The 19381-nt window shown below is 46.4% G+C and overlaps 1 protein-coding gene across 1 annotated transcript; it reads left to right on the top strand.

Annotated features, from left to right (window-relative positions):
• The first annotated feature begins 1017 nt into the window (after positions 1–1017).
• npepps (aminopeptidase puromycin sensitive) lies at positions 1018–19281 on the top strand. The gene is made up of 23 exons (XM_023956256.2): positions 1018–1748; positions 5860–5944; positions 6054–6131; positions 6256–6377; positions 7925–8032; positions 8559–8759; positions 9649–9745; positions 9829–9862; positions 10175–10289; positions 10382–10546; positions 10720–10824; positions 10895–10955; positions 11027–11136; positions 11348–11411; positions 11542–11681; positions 12520–12654; positions 14520–14739; positions 14824–14966; positions 15343–15399; positions 15608–15715; positions 16515–16670; positions 16745–16792; positions 17902–19281. The coding sequence occupies exons 1-23, from the start codon at positions 1446–1448 to the stop codon at positions 18046–18048; spliced, it is 2802 nt and encodes a 933-aa protein (XP_023812024.1). The 5' UTR covers positions 1018–1445; the 3' UTR covers positions 18049–19281.
• The last annotated feature ends 100 nt before the right edge of the window (positions 19282–19381 follow it).

Here is a 19381-nt window from a genome sequence, read left to right as displayed (position 1 = left end):
ACTGACCTTCATGCCTCTTCTTTCCAGAGCAAACCTCCACCTCTCTAGCTGTTCCTCCACCTGCTCTCTACTCTCACTGCAAATTACAATGTCATCCGCAAACATCATTGTCCAGGGAGATTCCTGTCTTACCTCGTCTGTCAGCCTGTCCATCAGCATAGCAAACAAAAAAGGACTCAAAGCTGATCCTTGGTGTAGTCCCACCTCCACCTTGAACTCCTCTGTCTGACCTACAGCACATCTCACCACCGTCATACTTCTCTCATACATGTCCTGAACTACTCTGACATACTTTTCTGCCACTCCAGACGACCTCATACAGTACCACAGCTCCTCCCTCGGCACCCTGTCATACGCCTTCTCTAAATCTACGAACACACAATGCAGCTCCTTCTGACCTAAACGTGATCAGAGCGAATCCCAGAAATCGACAGGTAATCAAAGCAGGAAGGTGTTGCTTTACTCTTACTAGAGATCCCTAAGGCTTTTAAGGAGTAAACTAACCTGTTTGTCCAAATTTAAATTATGATTTGAAAAAACCCCAAGCCCTTTTTATACTTTTTGCTTACAATTAAATACAACAACAGAAGTGTTAGAAAAACAAAAGCAACTCAACATTTCATCACAATGAAACATATATAATAAATACAATGCGATTGGCCTATCTCTCTCTCTCTCTCTCTCTCTCTCTCTCTCTCTCTCTCTCTATATATATGTATTTATTTATTTCTAACAGAACCTAGAAAGAATGGAGTAGGTTCTGTCAGAATTTATTGTAATGGTGGACAAAGAACAGAGGAAAGCCGTTGTGGTGGATGTGGCAGTGCCAAGTGATGGGAACATCAGGAAGAAGGAACATGAGAAACTGGAGAAATACCAGAGACTCAGAGAAGAACTGGAGAAAGCCTGGAAAGTGAAGGTGACAGTGGTGCCTGTGGTAATTGGAGCACTCGGGGCAGTAACCCCCAAGCTGGAGGAGTGGCTACAACAGATACCTGGAAAGACCTCAGACCTCTCAGTCCAGAAAAGAACAGGAACAGCTAAGATACTGCAGGACCCTCAAGCTCCCAGGCCTCTGGTGGAGGACCCCAGCTTGGAGGAGAAACCATCCGCGGAGGATGAGAGGGGCGTTTTTTAATATTACAGAAAATGGTCAGGAGAAGTCTCGTTACCAAATAATTGTAAAGAAACTGACTTAAAAATACATTTGGTGTCTAAAGAAAAATGGCTCCTGCTGGTCAATGGCTGCTGCCCTTCCTATGAACCGCCTGCAGGATTTAACCCCTACATCCTGCAGGTGGCGGTAGTGAGCATCGTTTAGTTTGGCGCCGCCGCAAAAGAAGCAACCGAAGAAGAGCAGGGGGCAGTAACAGCGGAGAAGGGGTTGTTAGGGTTGTGAGGGCAGAGGAGTGGAGCTGCGTGCGGAGCTGAAGGGGCGTCAGTTGATGTTGCTGTTTCTGGGCCGCGCGGTCTCGCTGTCGTTTGCGCACAGACTCCATAGCTGCCGATCTCCGTCACCGGCGAGGCCCGTTCTGCTCGGCTCCGTTCTCATTCAACTCGGAAGGATCACCGGAGTCACACACGGCGCCGTCTTTGGTACAGCAACCAGCCAACACACAGGAACCATGCCCGAACGGAGGCCCTTCGTGCGGCTACCGACTGACGTCTACCCCGTCAACTACGGGCTCTCCCTGAAGCCGGACCTGATCGACTTCACGTTCGAGGGCAAGCTGGAGGCATCGGTGGAGGTAAAGCGCAGCCGGAGGCTAAACACGCAGGGTGGAGGTCTGTCTGTCTGTGCCTGGAGGGGATTTAGTTATGTAATCCCACCAGCTAGCGTTACCAGTCGTTAGCCAGGTTGTATTGATCGCGATTAGCCTGTTAGCTTGGAGGCATTAGCCGAGGGGTGCTAACTAGCTTCCCGACGCCATCATCATCAGACTGGTCAAGCTGTCCCTCCGGGGGACGGACCTTGCTGGCCGCGTATTTTTAGCTCAGTCAGTCCAACCCAAAGCTAACAGCGACCTAAAAGTAACAGCAGCGGCTGATCCTCGTGGACCGAAAACCTCCCAGTGACCCGTTAGCCTAGCTAGCAGTTTGAAACGTTAACAACGTTTGCTGCTAACGGGCAGTGAAGCCAGGAAGTCCAAATCGGTTTGCCAACGTCTCAAACCGTTAAAAACAACAACAAAACCGTTTCAACCGTGTTCTAGTGCTCGGTTAAACCCGTTTTTTTAAATGCAGGTAGTTTTTAACGACAGCGACTAGCTAACGGTAAACTAGTTTGCTAAATCATTCACGGCAACATCGATCGAGTCGCTGTTATTATTATTCCTCCTGAACCTCCGAGAGTTTAAGCAGCAAAAACTTTAAATAAATTCATTTTCTAAAATGTATGTTAATAGCACGTTACCAGATCATGGCGTGAGACTATAGATATTCCTGACATTTGAACAATTACTGTATAATAAACTACGGGCTAAAAGTAGCTGTCAGTAGATAAAATGACTAAAATTAAATGGTTATGATATGAAAAGACGAAATTTAATTAAAAACAAACATTTTTTTAAATAATTTTGTTGTTTCTTTCATTGATGTCATATGATATCAAAGTTAAGATTCCTTAATAAAAGTATTAAACTAATGTGGAGAATATAATAATAGGTTAAATCAGGTTGAGATTGTTTTAAAAAACAGAAGAGGTTATATTATTCTGTCATTTTATTGCATATTTAGTGTTTGTTTTCTCAAACACAATTATTTTGTTTGTGCATGGCATCTTATATTAGATTTGGGGGAGTTGATTGATTAACGATTAAAGACCCGTACCAATGAAAACTGTCTTTTTAGTTGTTTTTTAACATGTTTTTGTCACATTTTCCTCATAATGGGGGTGTATATTGAGATAAAAACTGCATATCCGAGTATTTATTTATTTAAATACTGTTTGAGAAAGACAATATTTATGAAGTAGGTGCTCCAGTCGGTCGGTGGGTCAGCAGCTCCGCTCCACTCGGATGCATTCATTATAATTAAAAGGGAAAGCCTTTAAAATAGATCAGAAGATGATCGGAGTGGAACTTTAAACAGAATGGAATTTGTTTTGAGCTACACAGCAAGAAAACACATCTTCTTAAATCGCTTGGTACATTTATCAGGAACCAAAAAGGTTAGAATGCTTTTTACGAAGATGCTGCGAACGTTAGTGAGATGATGTAGCCATTTTCCTGACCTCCAAACCTGCTTCTCATTGTGGTGAAAGACTGACATCAAATCACATTTGGAAATGATGCAAAAATCTAATTTTCAACCTGAGCGCGTACCACACACACCTACACACACACACCTACATGCACACACACACACTCTAGTCCACAATCCACATTCTGTTTCTTTTATCATTACCTTCAATGTTCTGACCGAATTCCCCCCTCTGCTGTTTATTTCCCATTTGTTGGCGTGAAAGTGTTTTTTTTTGTTGTTGAACGCATAACTTGAGTTTATTGACAGCATCGTTTCCCTAAACGTGTTGGACGCCACAGAAAGCTCCGTAACAATCATTGATGCTCCTGTGAATCTGCTGCCAGTTCCAGCATCTCCAACAGGTTTTCCTCCTGCTGCCACTTTCATCCCATGTCCCAGATAATTCCCTCTCATCATAGATTCCTAAATGTTCTCATAGCTGTTGGGAGATTCCTGTGTGACTGTCGGCTACAGGCTGTAATCATTTGGTTCTTCTTTTTCTGTTTCCATTTCCTGCCCAAACATTTAATATGTCTCTGATTCTGGTCCATCTCTGGGTAATGAATATTTAACAATGACCCAGATTTTTGACAAGTCTGTCCTTTTATCTGTTAGCATTTCTCTATTCTCTTATTCCAGCATCTGTTTCATATGTCATTGTGGTTCCACTGACGTTAAGAAGCTTCAATAACCTTGAACGTTCTGAAAGTTAAAACTGACCTCTCAGCAGGACCATTCTGCTGTGGTGACTATGGGGCTAATCATCCATGTTCAGTGCAATTTTATATTAATCAATAGACTCATAGGTTATTGGAACTGCTCAGGGGTCTTTTCTGTAGGACCTGAATTTGTCAAACGCTCCCTGCAGACACATCTGACACTCTTGTCGTGCTTTGACCTTAATCTGCATCCATTAACCACATTCTGTAATCTCATCACATCTTTAAAGTTGCGATCATCCAAAATCTCATCCAGTCAGGTCTTCCGTTTATCCTCTAAGGTTAGCCATGCACATGCATGCCAAAGCCGTCTCTGTGGGTTAACGCGTCCCGTCCTTGTTTAAAGGTGACTGTTGCTCCCAATGCGGCGGCTGACTTTCCATAGAAAACGTCCCGAGGGTTTGATAGAGCAAATAAAGCCGCTCCCAGCGTTGCTCAGGAGAACTCCTGCATTCCCCGTCGTCCAGCGTCACCTTTGCATCGAGTCCCATTTTATTTAGCAGATCTGCTGCTGCTCTCATGTTTGTCTCTAAGAACAAACGTTTTCTTCAGAAAACGACCCTCCAGGCTCGGAACAGTAAATCGTGCTGAACATTGAAACCTTCAGGAAACGGCTTCTCTTTGATCATTTCTGCTGCTTTTACCTTGTAGATATTAAAAGGCCTGAAGCTCCTGACCTGCAGTGTAAATGTGGTCGTGTGGGACTCACACCTGTCCATGGCTATAAAAGCTCATAAGCTTCACATTATCTGAGCAGTAAACTGTGCTCTTACATTGTTTACCTTCGTGTTTTATGAAACCGATATTTAATATATTTAGATGCTCTGTTAGCTGAAGAAAAACCCCTTCATAGTTTTTATAAATTATAGAAATCATAAACTATTTTTTCTACTGAAGAATACTATTTAAACTGATTTTAACTTTGAAAACAGTAAAATAATCTCTTAAATTGACTCATGATATAAATCATTTGATTAATTTCTACATCATTAACTCTAAAGATCCGAAGTGTTTTTTGATTCCCCAAAAAAGGGAAAACTATCCTCCTCAGTGATTTTGTCCAAATTCCCACCCAAACCCCTAACTACTAAAAACTATAGAGTGCTCTGGATTTAAAAAGCAATTCAGACGCCACGCTCAGTACTTATTTATTTATTTTTAATGGCGGATATGACGTCATCGATTTCACAAAGTTAAAATCTAATTCATATGAGTGTTTTGCGACGATTACTTATGAGTCCACTTCTTCTGAAGATAAAATCATTGATTTATTAAAAAAAATACATTTCCTTTTAATATAAATGTTCATACGCAATGCATTGTGGTCTATATTCGCTGATCTAGTGAGCACAGACGAACACGTCGCAGAGACTTCAGTGAAATTTCTAGGGCATTGGATTTGGGAATGAAGGCGCTATAAAGTGCACTATGTAGGGTTTGGGGGGGCATTCAGACATAATTCAGCCAATGACGTTGATCATTTAGACTCTTGCAGGAATCCAAGGGCTGCTCTGGGGGGTGGGGGGTCATGCTGTCGTTCTGTCAGCTGTCGCGTTTGTGCCTCGTCAGCCTCAGAAAGCCAAACGGCTTTGTCCCTGTGAATGTCACTGTGTGGCTCTGCCAGCTGCTCTGCTGCGTCTGCTGTCTGCGTCTGCGTGGAATCCCCTGGTCTCTTCTCTTCACTCCACCTGCTTGATGTCAGTCCAGCTCCTGCAGCAGAATGGATCCAGTCGATCAATAAATCCGCATCAAATGTCGACTTTTGCTGCTTTTCCACCTTCAGGACAATTTATACCACAAAGACTAACCTTTTAGCTTTTGACGTGTTTTTGGTCTAAAACTCTCTCCTTTCTCCAGGAAAAGCATAAATGAGGTCGTTTTGTCTCCGTGCTTTCAGGTTACGCAAGCTACCAACCAGATTGTGATGAACTGCGCCGACATCGACATCATCACAGCGTCTTTTGCAGCACATGGAGGAGATGGTTAGGACTGAAATGCTCTTCAGCGGGTTAAACATCCCTCATGGGACACTTTGTAAGCCTGCAGCTTGTGTTGTGCCCCTCATCGTCCTCTCCTCCTCTTCCTCTCTAGAATTAAATGCTACAGGCTTCAACTATCAGAACGAGGATGAGAAGGTCACGCTGTCCTTTCCTAGTGCCCTTCAGAAAGGTAGGAGAGGCTTCACCCGCCGTTTGTGTCTGTGAGCATCATTCTGCCCTCCCCACTGTTGAAGAGCGGTGGGCGGCGGCCGCTCCCCTTCGTGGTCATCGTTGAACTCTCTCCACCTCTCCAGGCTCGGGGACTCTGAAGATCGACTTTGTCGGGGAGCTGAACGACAAAATGAAAGGATTCTACAGGAGTAAATACACGACTCCTGCTGGAGAGGTGCGGTACGCCGCCGTCACACAGTTTGAGGTGAGTGGATCCGCTCCAGAAGGACGGGGAAGGAAGGGGCGTGGCTTACCGCGGCAGCTGCACATGGATCATGTGGGCTCTGAGGCTTTTCCAGGATCGGCTGTCAGCTGCAGGGTTTAGAGCTGCAGAAGCTGTGTGCTAAGAGCAAACAGCATTTAGGCTCTTTATGAAGGAAGATAAAACCTTCAAACAAACGTGTTTGTGTGTTTGTATTACAGCGGCTTTGCTGGGCCGTAAAACTGAAGGTTAATTCAGAAACAACGAATCCTTTTCACTCAGAAAACTAAAATGTTTGTCGTTTTTACATACAAAACTGATCATTCTCGAGAAAATTCTCATCCCTTATTTTCATTTATGAACACAGTTATTCAGAAAATAGTTATTCTGTTAATTGATTCATTAAAGGTCTGCACTAAATAAAACACCAGCTGTGCTTAAAACAGAAGCAGGTATTAATTTTTATAAGAAAAATGGTTGTAGGTGAAACTTCAGGCTGCAGGAGTCCTGGAAAGTCTTTAAGATCCACTCCATACGGTTTTTTAGGTGTTTTAACATGTTCATGTGGCCTTTTTCTGATGATGGAGGACATTTATTAGAAAATTGCATTTCTCATGTGTGCTTGTGTAATTTGAACGTGCACTGCTCACCGTAGAGGAGGCGCATCATTGATAATCAGCAAAATGAGGCTTAATAAACATGACTAATTTACTCTCCAAACAGAAAGAAAATGCTCCCAATAGGTTAGTATTCATTTTGGCATCGACATGCATGGATTTTTTTTGCTGAGAGATACTAAATGAAACTCTTGTTCGGCATCTAAAAGTAGCTGGCAACCATTTCACTCACAGGGAGCCAGTTTCTGCCAGGAGCCGGCTGCTTTTGAGGCTCCAGTGTCTTTATTCAAATCACTGTGAATCAAAAAAGATTCACAGATGAAAAACTGTTTTTTTCTGTAGTTCAAGTAATTTAAGTTATAATCTGACCAATGAAATACCTCAATAAAAGTAGGTGGAGCCTGCTGGCCCCCATGTCCAGGTTTCAAAACGTGTGACAAATTTTGTTTAGTCCGCTTTAAATTGGAAGGGGTGTGGCCATCCAACAAGCTCAGTCCTGATTGGCCAGAGTGGTTGAAGTGTTGACTAGGACCAATCTCTGCTTCCTGACAGCGTCGGGCTCCAACATGGCGGGAAGCAAGTTGCAGCTGAATTGACTAGATTTGGTCGGAGCAGGAAGCAGACCCATGTCTGGTCTACTGAGTCCAGTTCTCTGACACAGTCCGTGGTTCTGGACCGGAGCAGCAGAAGTGTCCAGAACATCGGCTCTCTGTTTGCAGAATTTCTGCGTGTTGGACGTTTCAGGCAGAAGCTTCACATGTAGATGCAGAGTCAGCAGACATGAGGGTCACATCGATGACCTGCACTGATAGAAGCTGATCAATAACGGCATAAATCTGTCCTGAAGCTTCCAGGAGACCTGAGGAGGTCCAGCCGGGTCTCAACACTGACATCAAACCGTCTTGAACTTGTTTATCTGCTCGTCTCCTGCAGGCCACAGACGCTCGCAGAGCTTTTCCCTGTTGGGACGAGCCCGCCATCAAAGCCACCTTTGACATCTCTCTGATCGTCCCCAAGGACCGGGTAGCCTTGTCAAACATGGTAGGCGCCGTCTGCTCGCTCTGAACCGTGAGGAGGCCGCCTCCTGCCGCCAAGCTCCTTTAATGTTGTGCGTTTGTGTTTGTTTGTCTTCTCTGTCATAGCTGCTTGCATAACAAAGGCCACAAAGTCACTGCAGATTTTCCCTCAGGCTGATATTATTTCTAAATGAGACGACTGTGCTGTGAGGTCCGTCTGTGCGGCGGTTTTAAGAATCAAACCTCCGTCTGTCTCACATTCCCTCAAACGGTATCGTCCCCTCCAGGCTAACAGCTCGTCTGGCTTCAATCTGGAAACCTTCCAGAGCCTGACGGCTTTCTCATCCTGAATTTAGACTCTTCAGGGTTTGTCTAAAAAATGAAAAAATCCCAGTTCATTTTTTTTACAGGATTTGTGTTTTTTTTTTAACATATTGGTGTATTTTAAAGACTGATGAAGTTCTGATGAGCAAAGATCAAGCTGAGTTTAGAGAGTTCTTAAATAGCTGCTCTCCATTTCCAGCCTGACTCCTGCATGTCTGTGTCTCTAGAATGTCATCGAGCGAAAGCCATACCCCGATGACGAGAACCTGGTGGAGGTGAAGTTTGCCACCACGCCCATCATGTCCACCTACCTTGTAGCGTTTGTCATCGGTGAATACGACCACGTGGAGAGCCAGTCCTCGGACGGCGTGACGGTGCGCGTCTACACTCCGGTCGGGAAGGCAGAACAGGGAAAGTTTGCTTTGGAGGTGAGGAAACGGCTGCAGATGTTTGTCTAGATCACGTCTGTCCAGGGAGGGTTTTCTACAAGAAAAAGATGAGGCTACTTAAAATAATCAAATTATATATATATATACTGACAGAGACTGCTTCAAAAACATTACATGGTAGCTTTTCTCTTATAGCACTTTTCCTTGAAACTTGATGGAGATGCGGCGTCTCCTTTTTTGTGGTTTGTGACCATGGAAACGCTGCAGAATCAGTGAAACGCCACATGTGGAGGTGTGGCTGGTGGATTCAGCCGTTCAGATGCTCTTCATCAGAACAGCTTTAGTGCAGTTGTTTAGTGTTTGTAGTTGGTTGAATGCTATAAAGCCTTCAACCAATTGTTTTCCTGTTCTTTCTAATATTATCCTTTTTGCTGCTTAAATCCTACAATTTTTCAGCTATTTTAACATCCAACTACTCAAATGTTCAGCTCTTTCATCTTTTTCTGTGACTTTTGGTCCTTCAAATCCTTGAACTTTTCCAGATATTCCAGGATTCCTAGGATTTTTGTCTCCATTGAAATACATGGGGGATCCTTGGTGCAGAAGCTCGCGGGTTCGAGACCCGGCGTTGACATTTTTCACAAACTTCTTTTTTGTTATTGCGCTGTTTTCACTTTATGGTCAACTTTAATACTTTCTTTCTTTTTTGTGCTGATCCTTACCCTTTTAAGTTTCATTGTCATTCATAAATATAGCATTCAGGCCTGTTTTCTTCTGGAAGTGCGTTTCCTTCTAGTTTCTGTTTTAACTAACCAGGATGGTCTTTTTTTGGTGAACTTTCTTGGTTTTTCCATTGTTTTTACATGAATGCAGATGGATCAAATGAAAGTTTGGATGTGTTTTCTTCATCTTGGTCTTCATCCTTCAGGTGGCCACTAAGACTTTACCTTTCTACAAAGACTACTTCAACGTTCCCTATCCACTGCCTAAAATTGACCTCATAGCTATTGCTGATTTTGCTGCTGGTGAGTAACTGTAGTTGCTGCTTTTGAAGGCGGAGAAGTTTGGAACAAACGTGTTTTGAGTGAAACTCTTCTGACCTTCTCAGGTGCCATGGAAAACTGGGGCCTTGTTACCTACAGGTGAGCTGTGTTCGCTCCGCCACACGATTCACGGAAACGTGAAAGGAAAAAAAGGAATCCTTTAGAAGACTCCAAAAGTTTCTTCTCTCAGTGGGACTTTTTATTATTATTTCACCGAAATACGTTTTTTGTTCCATTAGCACCACTATTTATCAGATTAATTTAAGTTATTTTTATTTGTTGCTCATTTTTCAACTCTTGTTTTTAATTGCTCTGGTTGATGGAGCGTGCAGCCAGCGGCGAGCATGTGACCTCCTCCTCCGCCGCCTTCGTGCAGGTTCTCCTGACAAACTGCTGATCTCCGTTTTTCAGAGAGACGGCGCTGCTCATCGACCCGAAGAACTCCTGCTCCTCGTCCAGGCAGTGGGTGGCTTTGGTGGTCGGACACGAGCTCGCCCATCAGTGGTTCGGAAACTTGGTCACCATGGTAACCGTCTTTTCCACTGCCCACATAAGCTCTTTCAGGCCGGTAGGAGGTGCACCTGTGGGGTAACGCTGCGCCTGCTTTTGCCTGTGCAGGAGTGGTGGACTCACCTGTGGCTGAATGAGGGCTTTGCGTCTTGGATCGAGTATCTGTGCGTGGACCACTGCTTCCCGGAGTACGACATCTGGACCCAGTTCGTGTCTGCAGATTACACCCGTGCGCTGGACCTGGACGCTCTGGACAGCAGCCATCCCATCGAGGTGAGACGGGCTGAGATGCTCAGAGGAGTTTCTTTTGGGTTATGAAATGCAGGAAAGTGTCTGGAACTAATGTTTATCAGGTGTCTAAGTATGTCAGATGAACCTAACGCAGACAAACCCAGCTGGTTTCTGTCCGACTGACCGCCGTGTTGGACGGGCGCTTTGTGCTGCAGGTAAATGTGGGCCATCCGTCAGAGGTAGACGAAATATTTGACGCCATCTCCTACAGCAAAGGGGCGTCTGTGATCCGGATGCTGCACAATTACATAGGAGACGAGGTTGGTGGTCGAACGCGCGGCTCTGCCGGGGTTTCCGACCATACGTTCAGAACTTGCGCTTCCTTCGCAGGACTTTAGGAAAGGAATGAACGCGTATCTTCTGAAGTTCCAACATAAAAACGCATCGACAGGTGAGGCTCTTCCTCAGAGGAGGGAGTCAGATTTGATGGCTGCTCCTCTGACTGCTGCCTGACGTCCACAGAGGACCTGTGGGAGTGTCTGGAGCAGGCGAGCGGGAAACCCATCGCTGCCGTCATGAGCTCCTGGACCAAGCAGATGGGCTTTCCCATCATAGCGGTTGACCAGGAACAGGTGAGCTTCAAAAGGGCTTCGTATGGCTAATGTGGACGGATTTCAGAACAAAGTTTTTAGGAAAAGCTTGATGTTTTTAAATCAAAGCTTTCAAATTATGAAGGTTTATTTCTTTTTCTAAATGTTTACTACTTTTATCAACCACAGCTTGATGTTCATTTACTGTCTGTCTGTACACTTCTATTAACCCCCCCAGTGATGTTGATTACAGCAAGGTGAGGAGCGCATCCTGAAGATCTCTCAGAAGAAGTTCTGCGCCAGTGGACCACACAACAGTGAGTGAACCGCTGCTTATGTTTTCTGTCAGATTTGGTTTGTTAAGCATCAAATCTATTTAAGATGTGAATTCATACATTGATTAGAAAACAAAATCCAGGAATAATCCTCCTCTTTTCTGTCAAACAGGTGAGGAATGTCCAAACTGGATGGTCCCCATCAGCATCTGTACGAGTGAAGACCCCAAATGCTCCAAGCTCAAGGTTCTGCTGGACTGTCCGGAGACCACCGTGTCCCTGAGCGGCGTCGGCGCAGACCAGTGGGTCAAGGTGAGGTCTGGGAGCCGCCGTTCCCCCTCTCTAGTGTTTCTGTGTGATTCAGACAAAGTAAAAGGCCGTCATGCAAACGCAGCAGAACTGAAGTTATTTAGGATTCCTTCCAGTACTGTTTTAGAAATGTCTGCAGTGGAAACACTAAATATTCAGTCAAAGCTGATGATTCCTAACAAAGACTCGAATAGTTTTTGTTGTTTCTATAGCTGAGCTTTTTATCACATTATGGGAATAAGAAAAGAAGCATATCCTTCATATTTCTATGATGTTTCTTCAAGATGATTAAAGATCAGTTTAGTACTTTTAGTCAATGAAAATTCCAGTAATGAACGGGGAGACTTGGACCTGATCCCTTTGTAATCCTTGGTTCTTTATAGTAATATACTTTTGAACTTAGTTTGTATTTCATTCAGAGCTGTCATCATCTTTAATCTGATGTCGGAGCATTTCTGAAACCTGGCAGAAACGCTTTCAGGCTGGATCTTAAGGAATCCTCCAGAAAAGCGGGAAGCTGCTGCAGTTCTGAACGAACGAGTCGCGGGTTTCAACACCTCCGACTTTGTGCAGCAGCAGCAGAGCATGAAGGCAGATTGGAGTGGAATCGCTCGGGGATTTCTTCATCGACGTCCTCTGAGTGTAAACTGAGAAAAACGGGTCTGGGCTTGTTTGACTCCCATCTATGTTCCATCAGCGACGTGTAGATGGGAGCCAAAACTGCTCCCGGATCCGTTGGGAATGAGTCAGTCCTGCCCTGCCCTCTGATTTATGAGCCTCCTTCATGAGCAGAACACGCCTGAAGCCGTCTGAGCGGGTCGTGCTTTTGTTCTGCTGACAGATCAACCCCGGCACGGTGGGCTTCTACCGCATCCAGTACAGCTCGTCCATGCTGGAGAGTCTGCTGCCGGGCGTCCGAGACCTCAGCCTGCAGCCCGTGGACCGGCTGGGCCTGCAGAATGACCTCTTCTCCCTCGTAAGCTGCAACACACAGGCGGAGGGTGGGAGGAGCCAAAGGAGACGAGGGGGGAGCCCCCCCCCCCCCCCCCCCCTTGCTCCATATAACCCAAAAGACTCAACAGTGCAGGATTTAATGCAACTCAGACACATGTTCACCACGTTTGTTTGTTCTAATGCTAAAAATGAATTCCCCATTTTCCAAAGTAAATATCTAAAAAATAGGAACATCACTCATGAATCCACCGTGTCCTGATGATGTCATCCTGGAGGATCTTGGTGACGGACATTGTTTTCTATATTTGCCAATCTGGTGAGCATGGCTGTACGCTGAGACTTCTGGGAAGTTTCCAGGACAGGATTTTGGAATTGTAGTTTACACAGAGTAGTGAGTGGTGAAGGAATTCATACACTGCTAGTTACAAATGTGTTTGTGTGGTACGGCTGAACCTTTACAGAGATGATGGGAACTGACCCATATGTGTGGATGGTGGTTCCTCATTTATCGTAGGCGTCGAGCTCTAAAACTAACCTGCGATTCCAGATGTTTTAAGACGGTTAAACTCCTCACTCGATCCACGTTCCTCTCTCGTTCAAACTCTAAAAGGTCAAACCTTTAATGAAAAATAAGTCAAAGATCTGATCGTAATGAAGATTTATGCGACTTTGGTGAATGAAAACAGCCACTTAGAAAGAGGTGAACCGCTTTCACCCCGCTGGCATACTTTGGTAAAATAAGCACAGACAAAAATCTGCCAATGGAGAAAGAAAGTCAGGAATTTTTATTTTAAGACAAGAATCCAAGTCACTAAGACATGTTTTCTCAAACTAAATTAAATAACAGGTGGCTTTTTAGTTTCTCAAGGACGTGTTTTAGCAGTCGACACTTTATGTACGGGAGACGCAGTCCAGAGGACACGGATGGATGAGCCAACAGCCAATCAAGACGCAGAACAGTGTGCAGTTTAAAAAAAAAAATCAAGTCATGCAAAACTGCACTAAAAAAACTGTAAAACCGCCATATTGCGAGGAAACAGCGATTCTGAACTCCGGCTTTTGTTTGCTGGAGCGGTTCAGGATCAACAGAAAATGTTGGATTTTGATCTCATAAAACAGAATCTTGTCACTCTAAGGTGTGGGTCAATTATCTGTCGATCTTCCTCCCCATCAGCTGCTGCGACAGTTTTCTTCGGTCTTCACGTCCTTCAGAACCATCGGTTAGCGGTTCTGTATTGGTCCTCCTCACCTTTGGAGTGGTTCTTCCACAACGTTCACTGCTTTGAGTTTGTTATTGTGCCGTCAGCTGTTGTCTGTGCGTAGACATCTTTAGTCACAGACGCGGTGGATTTCATGAGATCTCCTCTCTTTCTTTGTCAACAAAGACAAACTTTCAGTGTGTCTGAAGTTTTGTTGACAGTTTTTATCATTTAAAGTTCCTCTCCGATCATCTGTTGACCGACTGTCAGAGCGCTCCCAGTGGTCTTTTTGTGACCATGATGCCGTTTTCAGGCAAAATCCCCAAACCTGTCATTTTCTAAGACATAGTTTCTGCAGAGCAGCAGGAGTTGATCAGAAATTCACCTCATAGTTGTTGGTTGTACCACTGGCCCACCCCTACTTCCCATCATCCATTTTTTTCACACACGCTGCCGCTAGCCTAGTAGTGTAATGAAAATGGCGAGCAGTGTCAGAGCTATCCAGCCATACGGCTCCGTGCCGACGGTCCCGCCCACAGCTTTGATGGGTTTAAAACGCATACCAGCTGGAAAGTGTAGTTTCTGGTAGAACCGAGCCACAAGTCTCACAGAAGCTCCTTTCGGCTGAAGCTCATGACTCCTGTGGACCGGAGGCTTCCAGCAGGTTCTGACCGCTCTGCGGCTCCAGTCTCGTGCAGGGATGATCAGCACGGTGGAGGTGCTGAAGCTGATGGAGGCCTTCATCAACGAGCCCAACTACACGGTGTGGAGCGACCTCAGCTGCAACCTGGGAGTGCTGTCCTCGCTGCTGTCCCACACAGACTTCCACGAGGAGATCCAGGAGTTCATCCGGGACCTCTTCACCCCCATCGGCCTCAAGCTAGGCTGGGACAGCAAGGCGGGGGAAGGCCAGTCCCAGTCTTCCAAGTTTATTTTCCAGCTGCTGCTTTGCTGAACAGGAGTCTGAATAGATTCACCTGTAACGGCTGCAGGTCACCTGGACGCTTTGCTGAGAGGCCTGGTTCTGGGGAAGCTGGGGAAGGCGGGACACAAACCCACCCTGGAGGAGGCCAGACGGAGATTCAAGGACCACGTGGAGGGGAAACAAGTTCTGCCCGCAGACCTGAGGAGCCCGGTAAGTCCAGAAGAGGTCAGAACCACGGCTGGCTGCTGCTCTGTGCAGAGCCGCGGGTCGGTGTTCGGACGGGACGAGACACGATGGCTGCAATGAAGACGAACAGAACTCCACTTCGACTGATTCCAGAACTTAATGCAGAAAACCACAAATTCAAACACAAAAGTAAAGTGACAGTCGAGCCACATCCGGTTTCCAGGTATAATCCAACAGCTGTTGACTGAAACTTTATTCAAAACACAGTTTATCTGCTTGAATGTTTTCACTTCAGCAGTGATTTAACAGTGGAGCTGAAATTATTTTTATGTGTTTAGTTTGTTTGATGCGTGTTTGTTTTGGTTTTGATGCGTGTTTAATGCGTGTTTTTCTCCCACAGGTGTATCTGACGGTGCTGAAACACGGAGACGGCGCCACGCTGGACACGATGCTGAAGGTAAAGTCAGTTTTTATGCCTTCGTGGTTCAGTGAGGATCTTTTCTCCGTCTCTGGATTCACACGGATGACATGAACCAGGCGGACATTTGCTCTGTCTTTGAGGGAAAGACGCCGTTTTAGTCGCAGTCCTGACTGTAGAAGCTAACTGATGAATGAACGGAGGAAAAGTTTGTCTGATGTTTGTTTGTTTGTTTGTTTTCCTTCAGCTCCACAAACAAGCGGACATGCAGGAGGAGAGGAACCGCATTGAACGAGTTCTCGGCGCCATTTCTGCTCCTGATCTCATCCAGAAGGTCCTCAGCTTTGCTCTGTCGGTACGCAAACCTCCTACATTCAGCTGCACATTTGTCAGACAGAATCTGGTTCTGGTTCTGATCTGAGTCCATGAAGCTGCTGGACTCTGAATCACATTGAACTAGAGTTCAATGTGTTTATCTGAGGCTTTGGCGGGAAAAAGGAACTCTTGGTTATCGGGAGTTCCAACAAAAAAGCTCTGGGAGGAAAACGCCTCTCAAACCTGCGGTGCGGCGTGAAGAAGAACCGTTTACGGACAGACTGATGGGGGAAAGTGTCGACCCGGTTCTTCTGTCTGTCAAACTTCAAAGCTTCAGATCATACGTGTAATCTACACATCAGGAACTAAAAACAAATGCTGTTTCTATTTAAAGAAGTTTATTATAGTGGGGAAAAAACTGGACTTTGTCCTGCTGAGCAACAAACCCAGACCATGACACTACCACCACTGTGTACCTGCTGAGCTGTTACTTCTGCTGTAGAGGAAGCCACATCCTCCGAGCTTCTCTCTGGAAGATGACGGAGATGATTTTCCCGGCCTCCTCCTGAGGGCTGGGATCCGGACCTCGGCATCAGCGGCAGACGCCTGCAGCCTTCAGCCGCTGTGAGCCTCTACAGACGCTGAACTGCACTTTCTGAAGATGATGGACTTCAGTTTGAACAAAAAATGCTTTGTGATAAACATTGAAATGATTTTGATCTGAAGCTTTAACAAAAAAATAAAAAGCAGGATGGGGAAACTTCTGCGAGGACAAACCGAGACGGTCGGTTTGCCGCTCTGCAGACACGATGACTGGATTCTGTTCTTTCCACCGGCAGGAAGAGGTCCGTCCTCAGGACACGGTGTCGGTAATCGGCGGCGTGGCGGGAAGCAGCAAACAAGGCCGAAAAGCTGCGTGGAAGTTTGTCAGAGACAACTGGGAGGAGCTTTACAACCGCTACCAGGGAGGCTTCCTCATATCCCGGCTCATCAAGGTGAAGCGAGCTGCCATGGAACAGCAGAAACGACGTTTTTCTGTTGAATGGGCTGACTTTTTTCTGTCCTGCAGCTCACCGTGGATGGGTTCGCTATCGATAAAATGGCTGCTGAAGTCAAGGTAAGGAAACGCAGAGCACTTCCTGTTTGTGTGACGGCCGTCAGAACGGCCCGTGTCCAAAAGAATGTGTTTTGGAAAGTCTGAATGTTTTTTGGGACAGAAACTCGAACCAAATGAGACTTTTGACCACTAGAGGGCAGACTGACTGAGCTTTTTCTGCCGATAGAAGAGCTAAACTCTTCTGCGGGGCGGTTCCTGCTCATGGTGGTTGATGGAGATTTGTTTTCTGTTCATCCTGATGCCGGCTTCCTACCTGCTGCTCAACATCAAACCCCTCTTTCTCTCTGAAATAACTACTCAAAAATCCAGACGCTTTTACAGCAGACCTGCCCATTGCTGGTCCTCGAGGTCTGCCCCCCCGACTGTTTTCCCAGATCTCTAGTCAGGTGTCTTCAAACCATGCAGGGGGGGCTGGAAAACAGGCAGGGTGGCAGATCTGAGGCCGGCTCGGTGCTGCTCCAGCAGACTCTGATGGGAAGACGTCTGCAGCAGGATGTTGTGAAAGAACCACAACCAGAATGATCTGATCCAAAACGCCCAGAGAAACCTACGACAGAAAACAACAACTGTTTGGCAGCTTGTTTTCCACATGCAAACATTCAGGCGCTAGAGATCCTCCTCCGGTTTTATAGGAAGAAAGTTCAGCTTAAAAACCATGAAGCTGTTTCCTGTTTCTAGTGGAAACACTGAATCTTTGAAACGACAGGAGGATCATTCTGAATTCTTTTCTATTTTATAGCTTTTTCGTGCCAATCATGCCTCTCCTCTACATCCTTTTATTAGTTTATAAAAACAATGTATGTATTCGCCATATGAGGCATTTTCTTCAAACATTTCTTAACCATTTTTCACTTTTGGCTTCAGTTTATCCATAAATTCAGCGGAAAAGCTGAAAGACACAGACTCAGGAGGTCATGTTTCTCTGAGAAAACATCAGAAATCCAAACCACAGATGGTGAATGAAAAACAAAAAGAGGAAAAATGTCCAATAGTGATCCCTTCTAGGATCTATTTGACGTGTTTTCCTGGTTAAATCCCGGATTTGATCCCGGATTCAAACGTTCCTCCTTCCCGTCCGTCTTTGACCGGCCGTTCTGCTCTGTCTGCAGACTTTCTTTGAGAGTCACCCGGCGCCGGCGGCGGAGCGCACGGTGCAGCAGTGCTGCGAGAACATCCTGCTGAACGCCGCCTGGCTGAAGCGCGACGCCGACGACATCCACCAGTATCTACTGCGGCGCAAAGCCCCCCCCGTCTGAGCCGCGCCGCCTCCTGCAGCCCCCCCAGACCCGCGGACCTCCCAGCATCATAGCTGCCTCGACCCCAGCCACCCACCCTCCTTCCCTCCCCCACCACGGATGAGAGCAGCGCGCTCGCTGCGGGCGCCATTTTCTGAATTTTAATCAACCAGGAGGGGGCGGAGTCTGAAACGAGGAGGTTCGTGTTAGTCCAAGCAAGAATGTAGTTTCCATTCTGCCCCCCTCCCCCCCGCAGGCACAGCACTTCCATATGACCCCCCCCCCCCCCCCCCTCCTCTGCCTTGTAGTTGAAAAAACTATGCCCCCCCACTCCTGTGTGAAGGGAGGCTGAAGCCTAGAGTCCACCCCCCCTTCCCATTAGGGGCATTGCAAAGGAGCTGGGTTAATAACAGCAGGGTGTGGTGCCCCCCCCCTGCGCAATGGCTGAAAAACGGTTAAGTGGCGGCGAGCTGCTCCGGCATGGTACTACGGTTAGATTTTTTAATGCAAACATCTTCATGATTTTCTTTAAAGTAAAAGAGAAACAACCCCCCCCCCCCCCCCCCCCACAACTCCCCGCTGTGCCCCCCCCCCCTTCCCCTCACTGATGACCTCTGGAGTTCTGATCCATAAAAACTGGGACCCCGGTTGGTTCTGACATCAGATGAAGTCTCTGGAGTTCTCTCAGACCTGGGGGGCAGTGAGGAGGTTTGGGCCTGTTCACTCCAAACGCCTCGGCCCGGTCTGGTCCGGCCCGGTCCGGACTCCGACCCCACCGTCGAGTCGGAAGCCTTAAAGCGGTCTGCAGGAGACGCGGCGGCGAGAAGACGACTGAGAGCTTCTGCTCACCTGGAGAACGAGGCGAAAACGTCAGAATCGTGGTGGATTTTAGACCCCCCCCCCCCCCCCAACATTGCTGTTGTTTTTCTTTTTTCTTCTTTTCGTTTCGGTTTCAAACTGAAGTTGGTGTTCATTAAAGGTAAACTAATTCTAAAGATGTTGATGTGAAATCAGTGGATCTGGAGTGAGATGTGAAGATGATTCTGGCAGCAGAGCAGGAAACGAGCTTCAGACAGACCCCCCACCCCCACCCACCCCCCGTGTCGGCTCAGCTGTGCAGACCGCCGTGTGGCGGCGCTTTCAGATGTTTCATCTCTCAGAAGAGTCCGGTTTGCGTTGACGTCCGTGAGGAGAAGCTTTCTGTGGCCAAGGCAAATGTAAATATGCAGTCTAATAAAGTTCAACCTGATTTTACGGCGTTTGTCCTGACGGGACGTTTCTCAGGTCTTCCAGGGTTTTCTGGTGTGCAGCTCGGTGGTCGGACCTGTAAACTGTGAACAAACGCTGAACCACA

This window comes from Oryzias latipes, chromosome 1, assembly GCF_053564925.1.
Source record: "Oryzias latipes strain Hd-rR chromosome 1, Olatipes_Hd-rR_3.1".
Taxonomy (NCBI): domain Eukaryota; kingdom Metazoa; phylum Chordata; class Actinopteri; order Beloniformes; family Adrianichthyidae; genus Oryzias; species Oryzias latipes.
The sequence above is the reverse complement of the archived record's forward strand: the minus strand, read 5'-3'. Positions and strand labels throughout refer to the sequence as shown.

Bases quoted from the DNA above. Each gene is read 5' to 3' on its own strand.
- npepps (XM_023956256.2), top strand. From the start codon at position 1,446: ATGTTGCTGTTTCTGGGCCGCGCGGTCTCGCTGTCGTTTGCGCACAGA. The intron at 1,749-5,859 runs GTAAAGCGCAGC...CCGTGCTTTCAG, and splicing joins AGCTGGAGGCATCGGTGGAG to GTTACGCAAGCTACCAACCA. The intron at 15,400-15,607 runs GTAAAGTCAGTT...GTTTTCCTTCAG, and splicing joins CGCTGGACACGATGCTGAAG to CTCCACAAACAAGCGGACAT.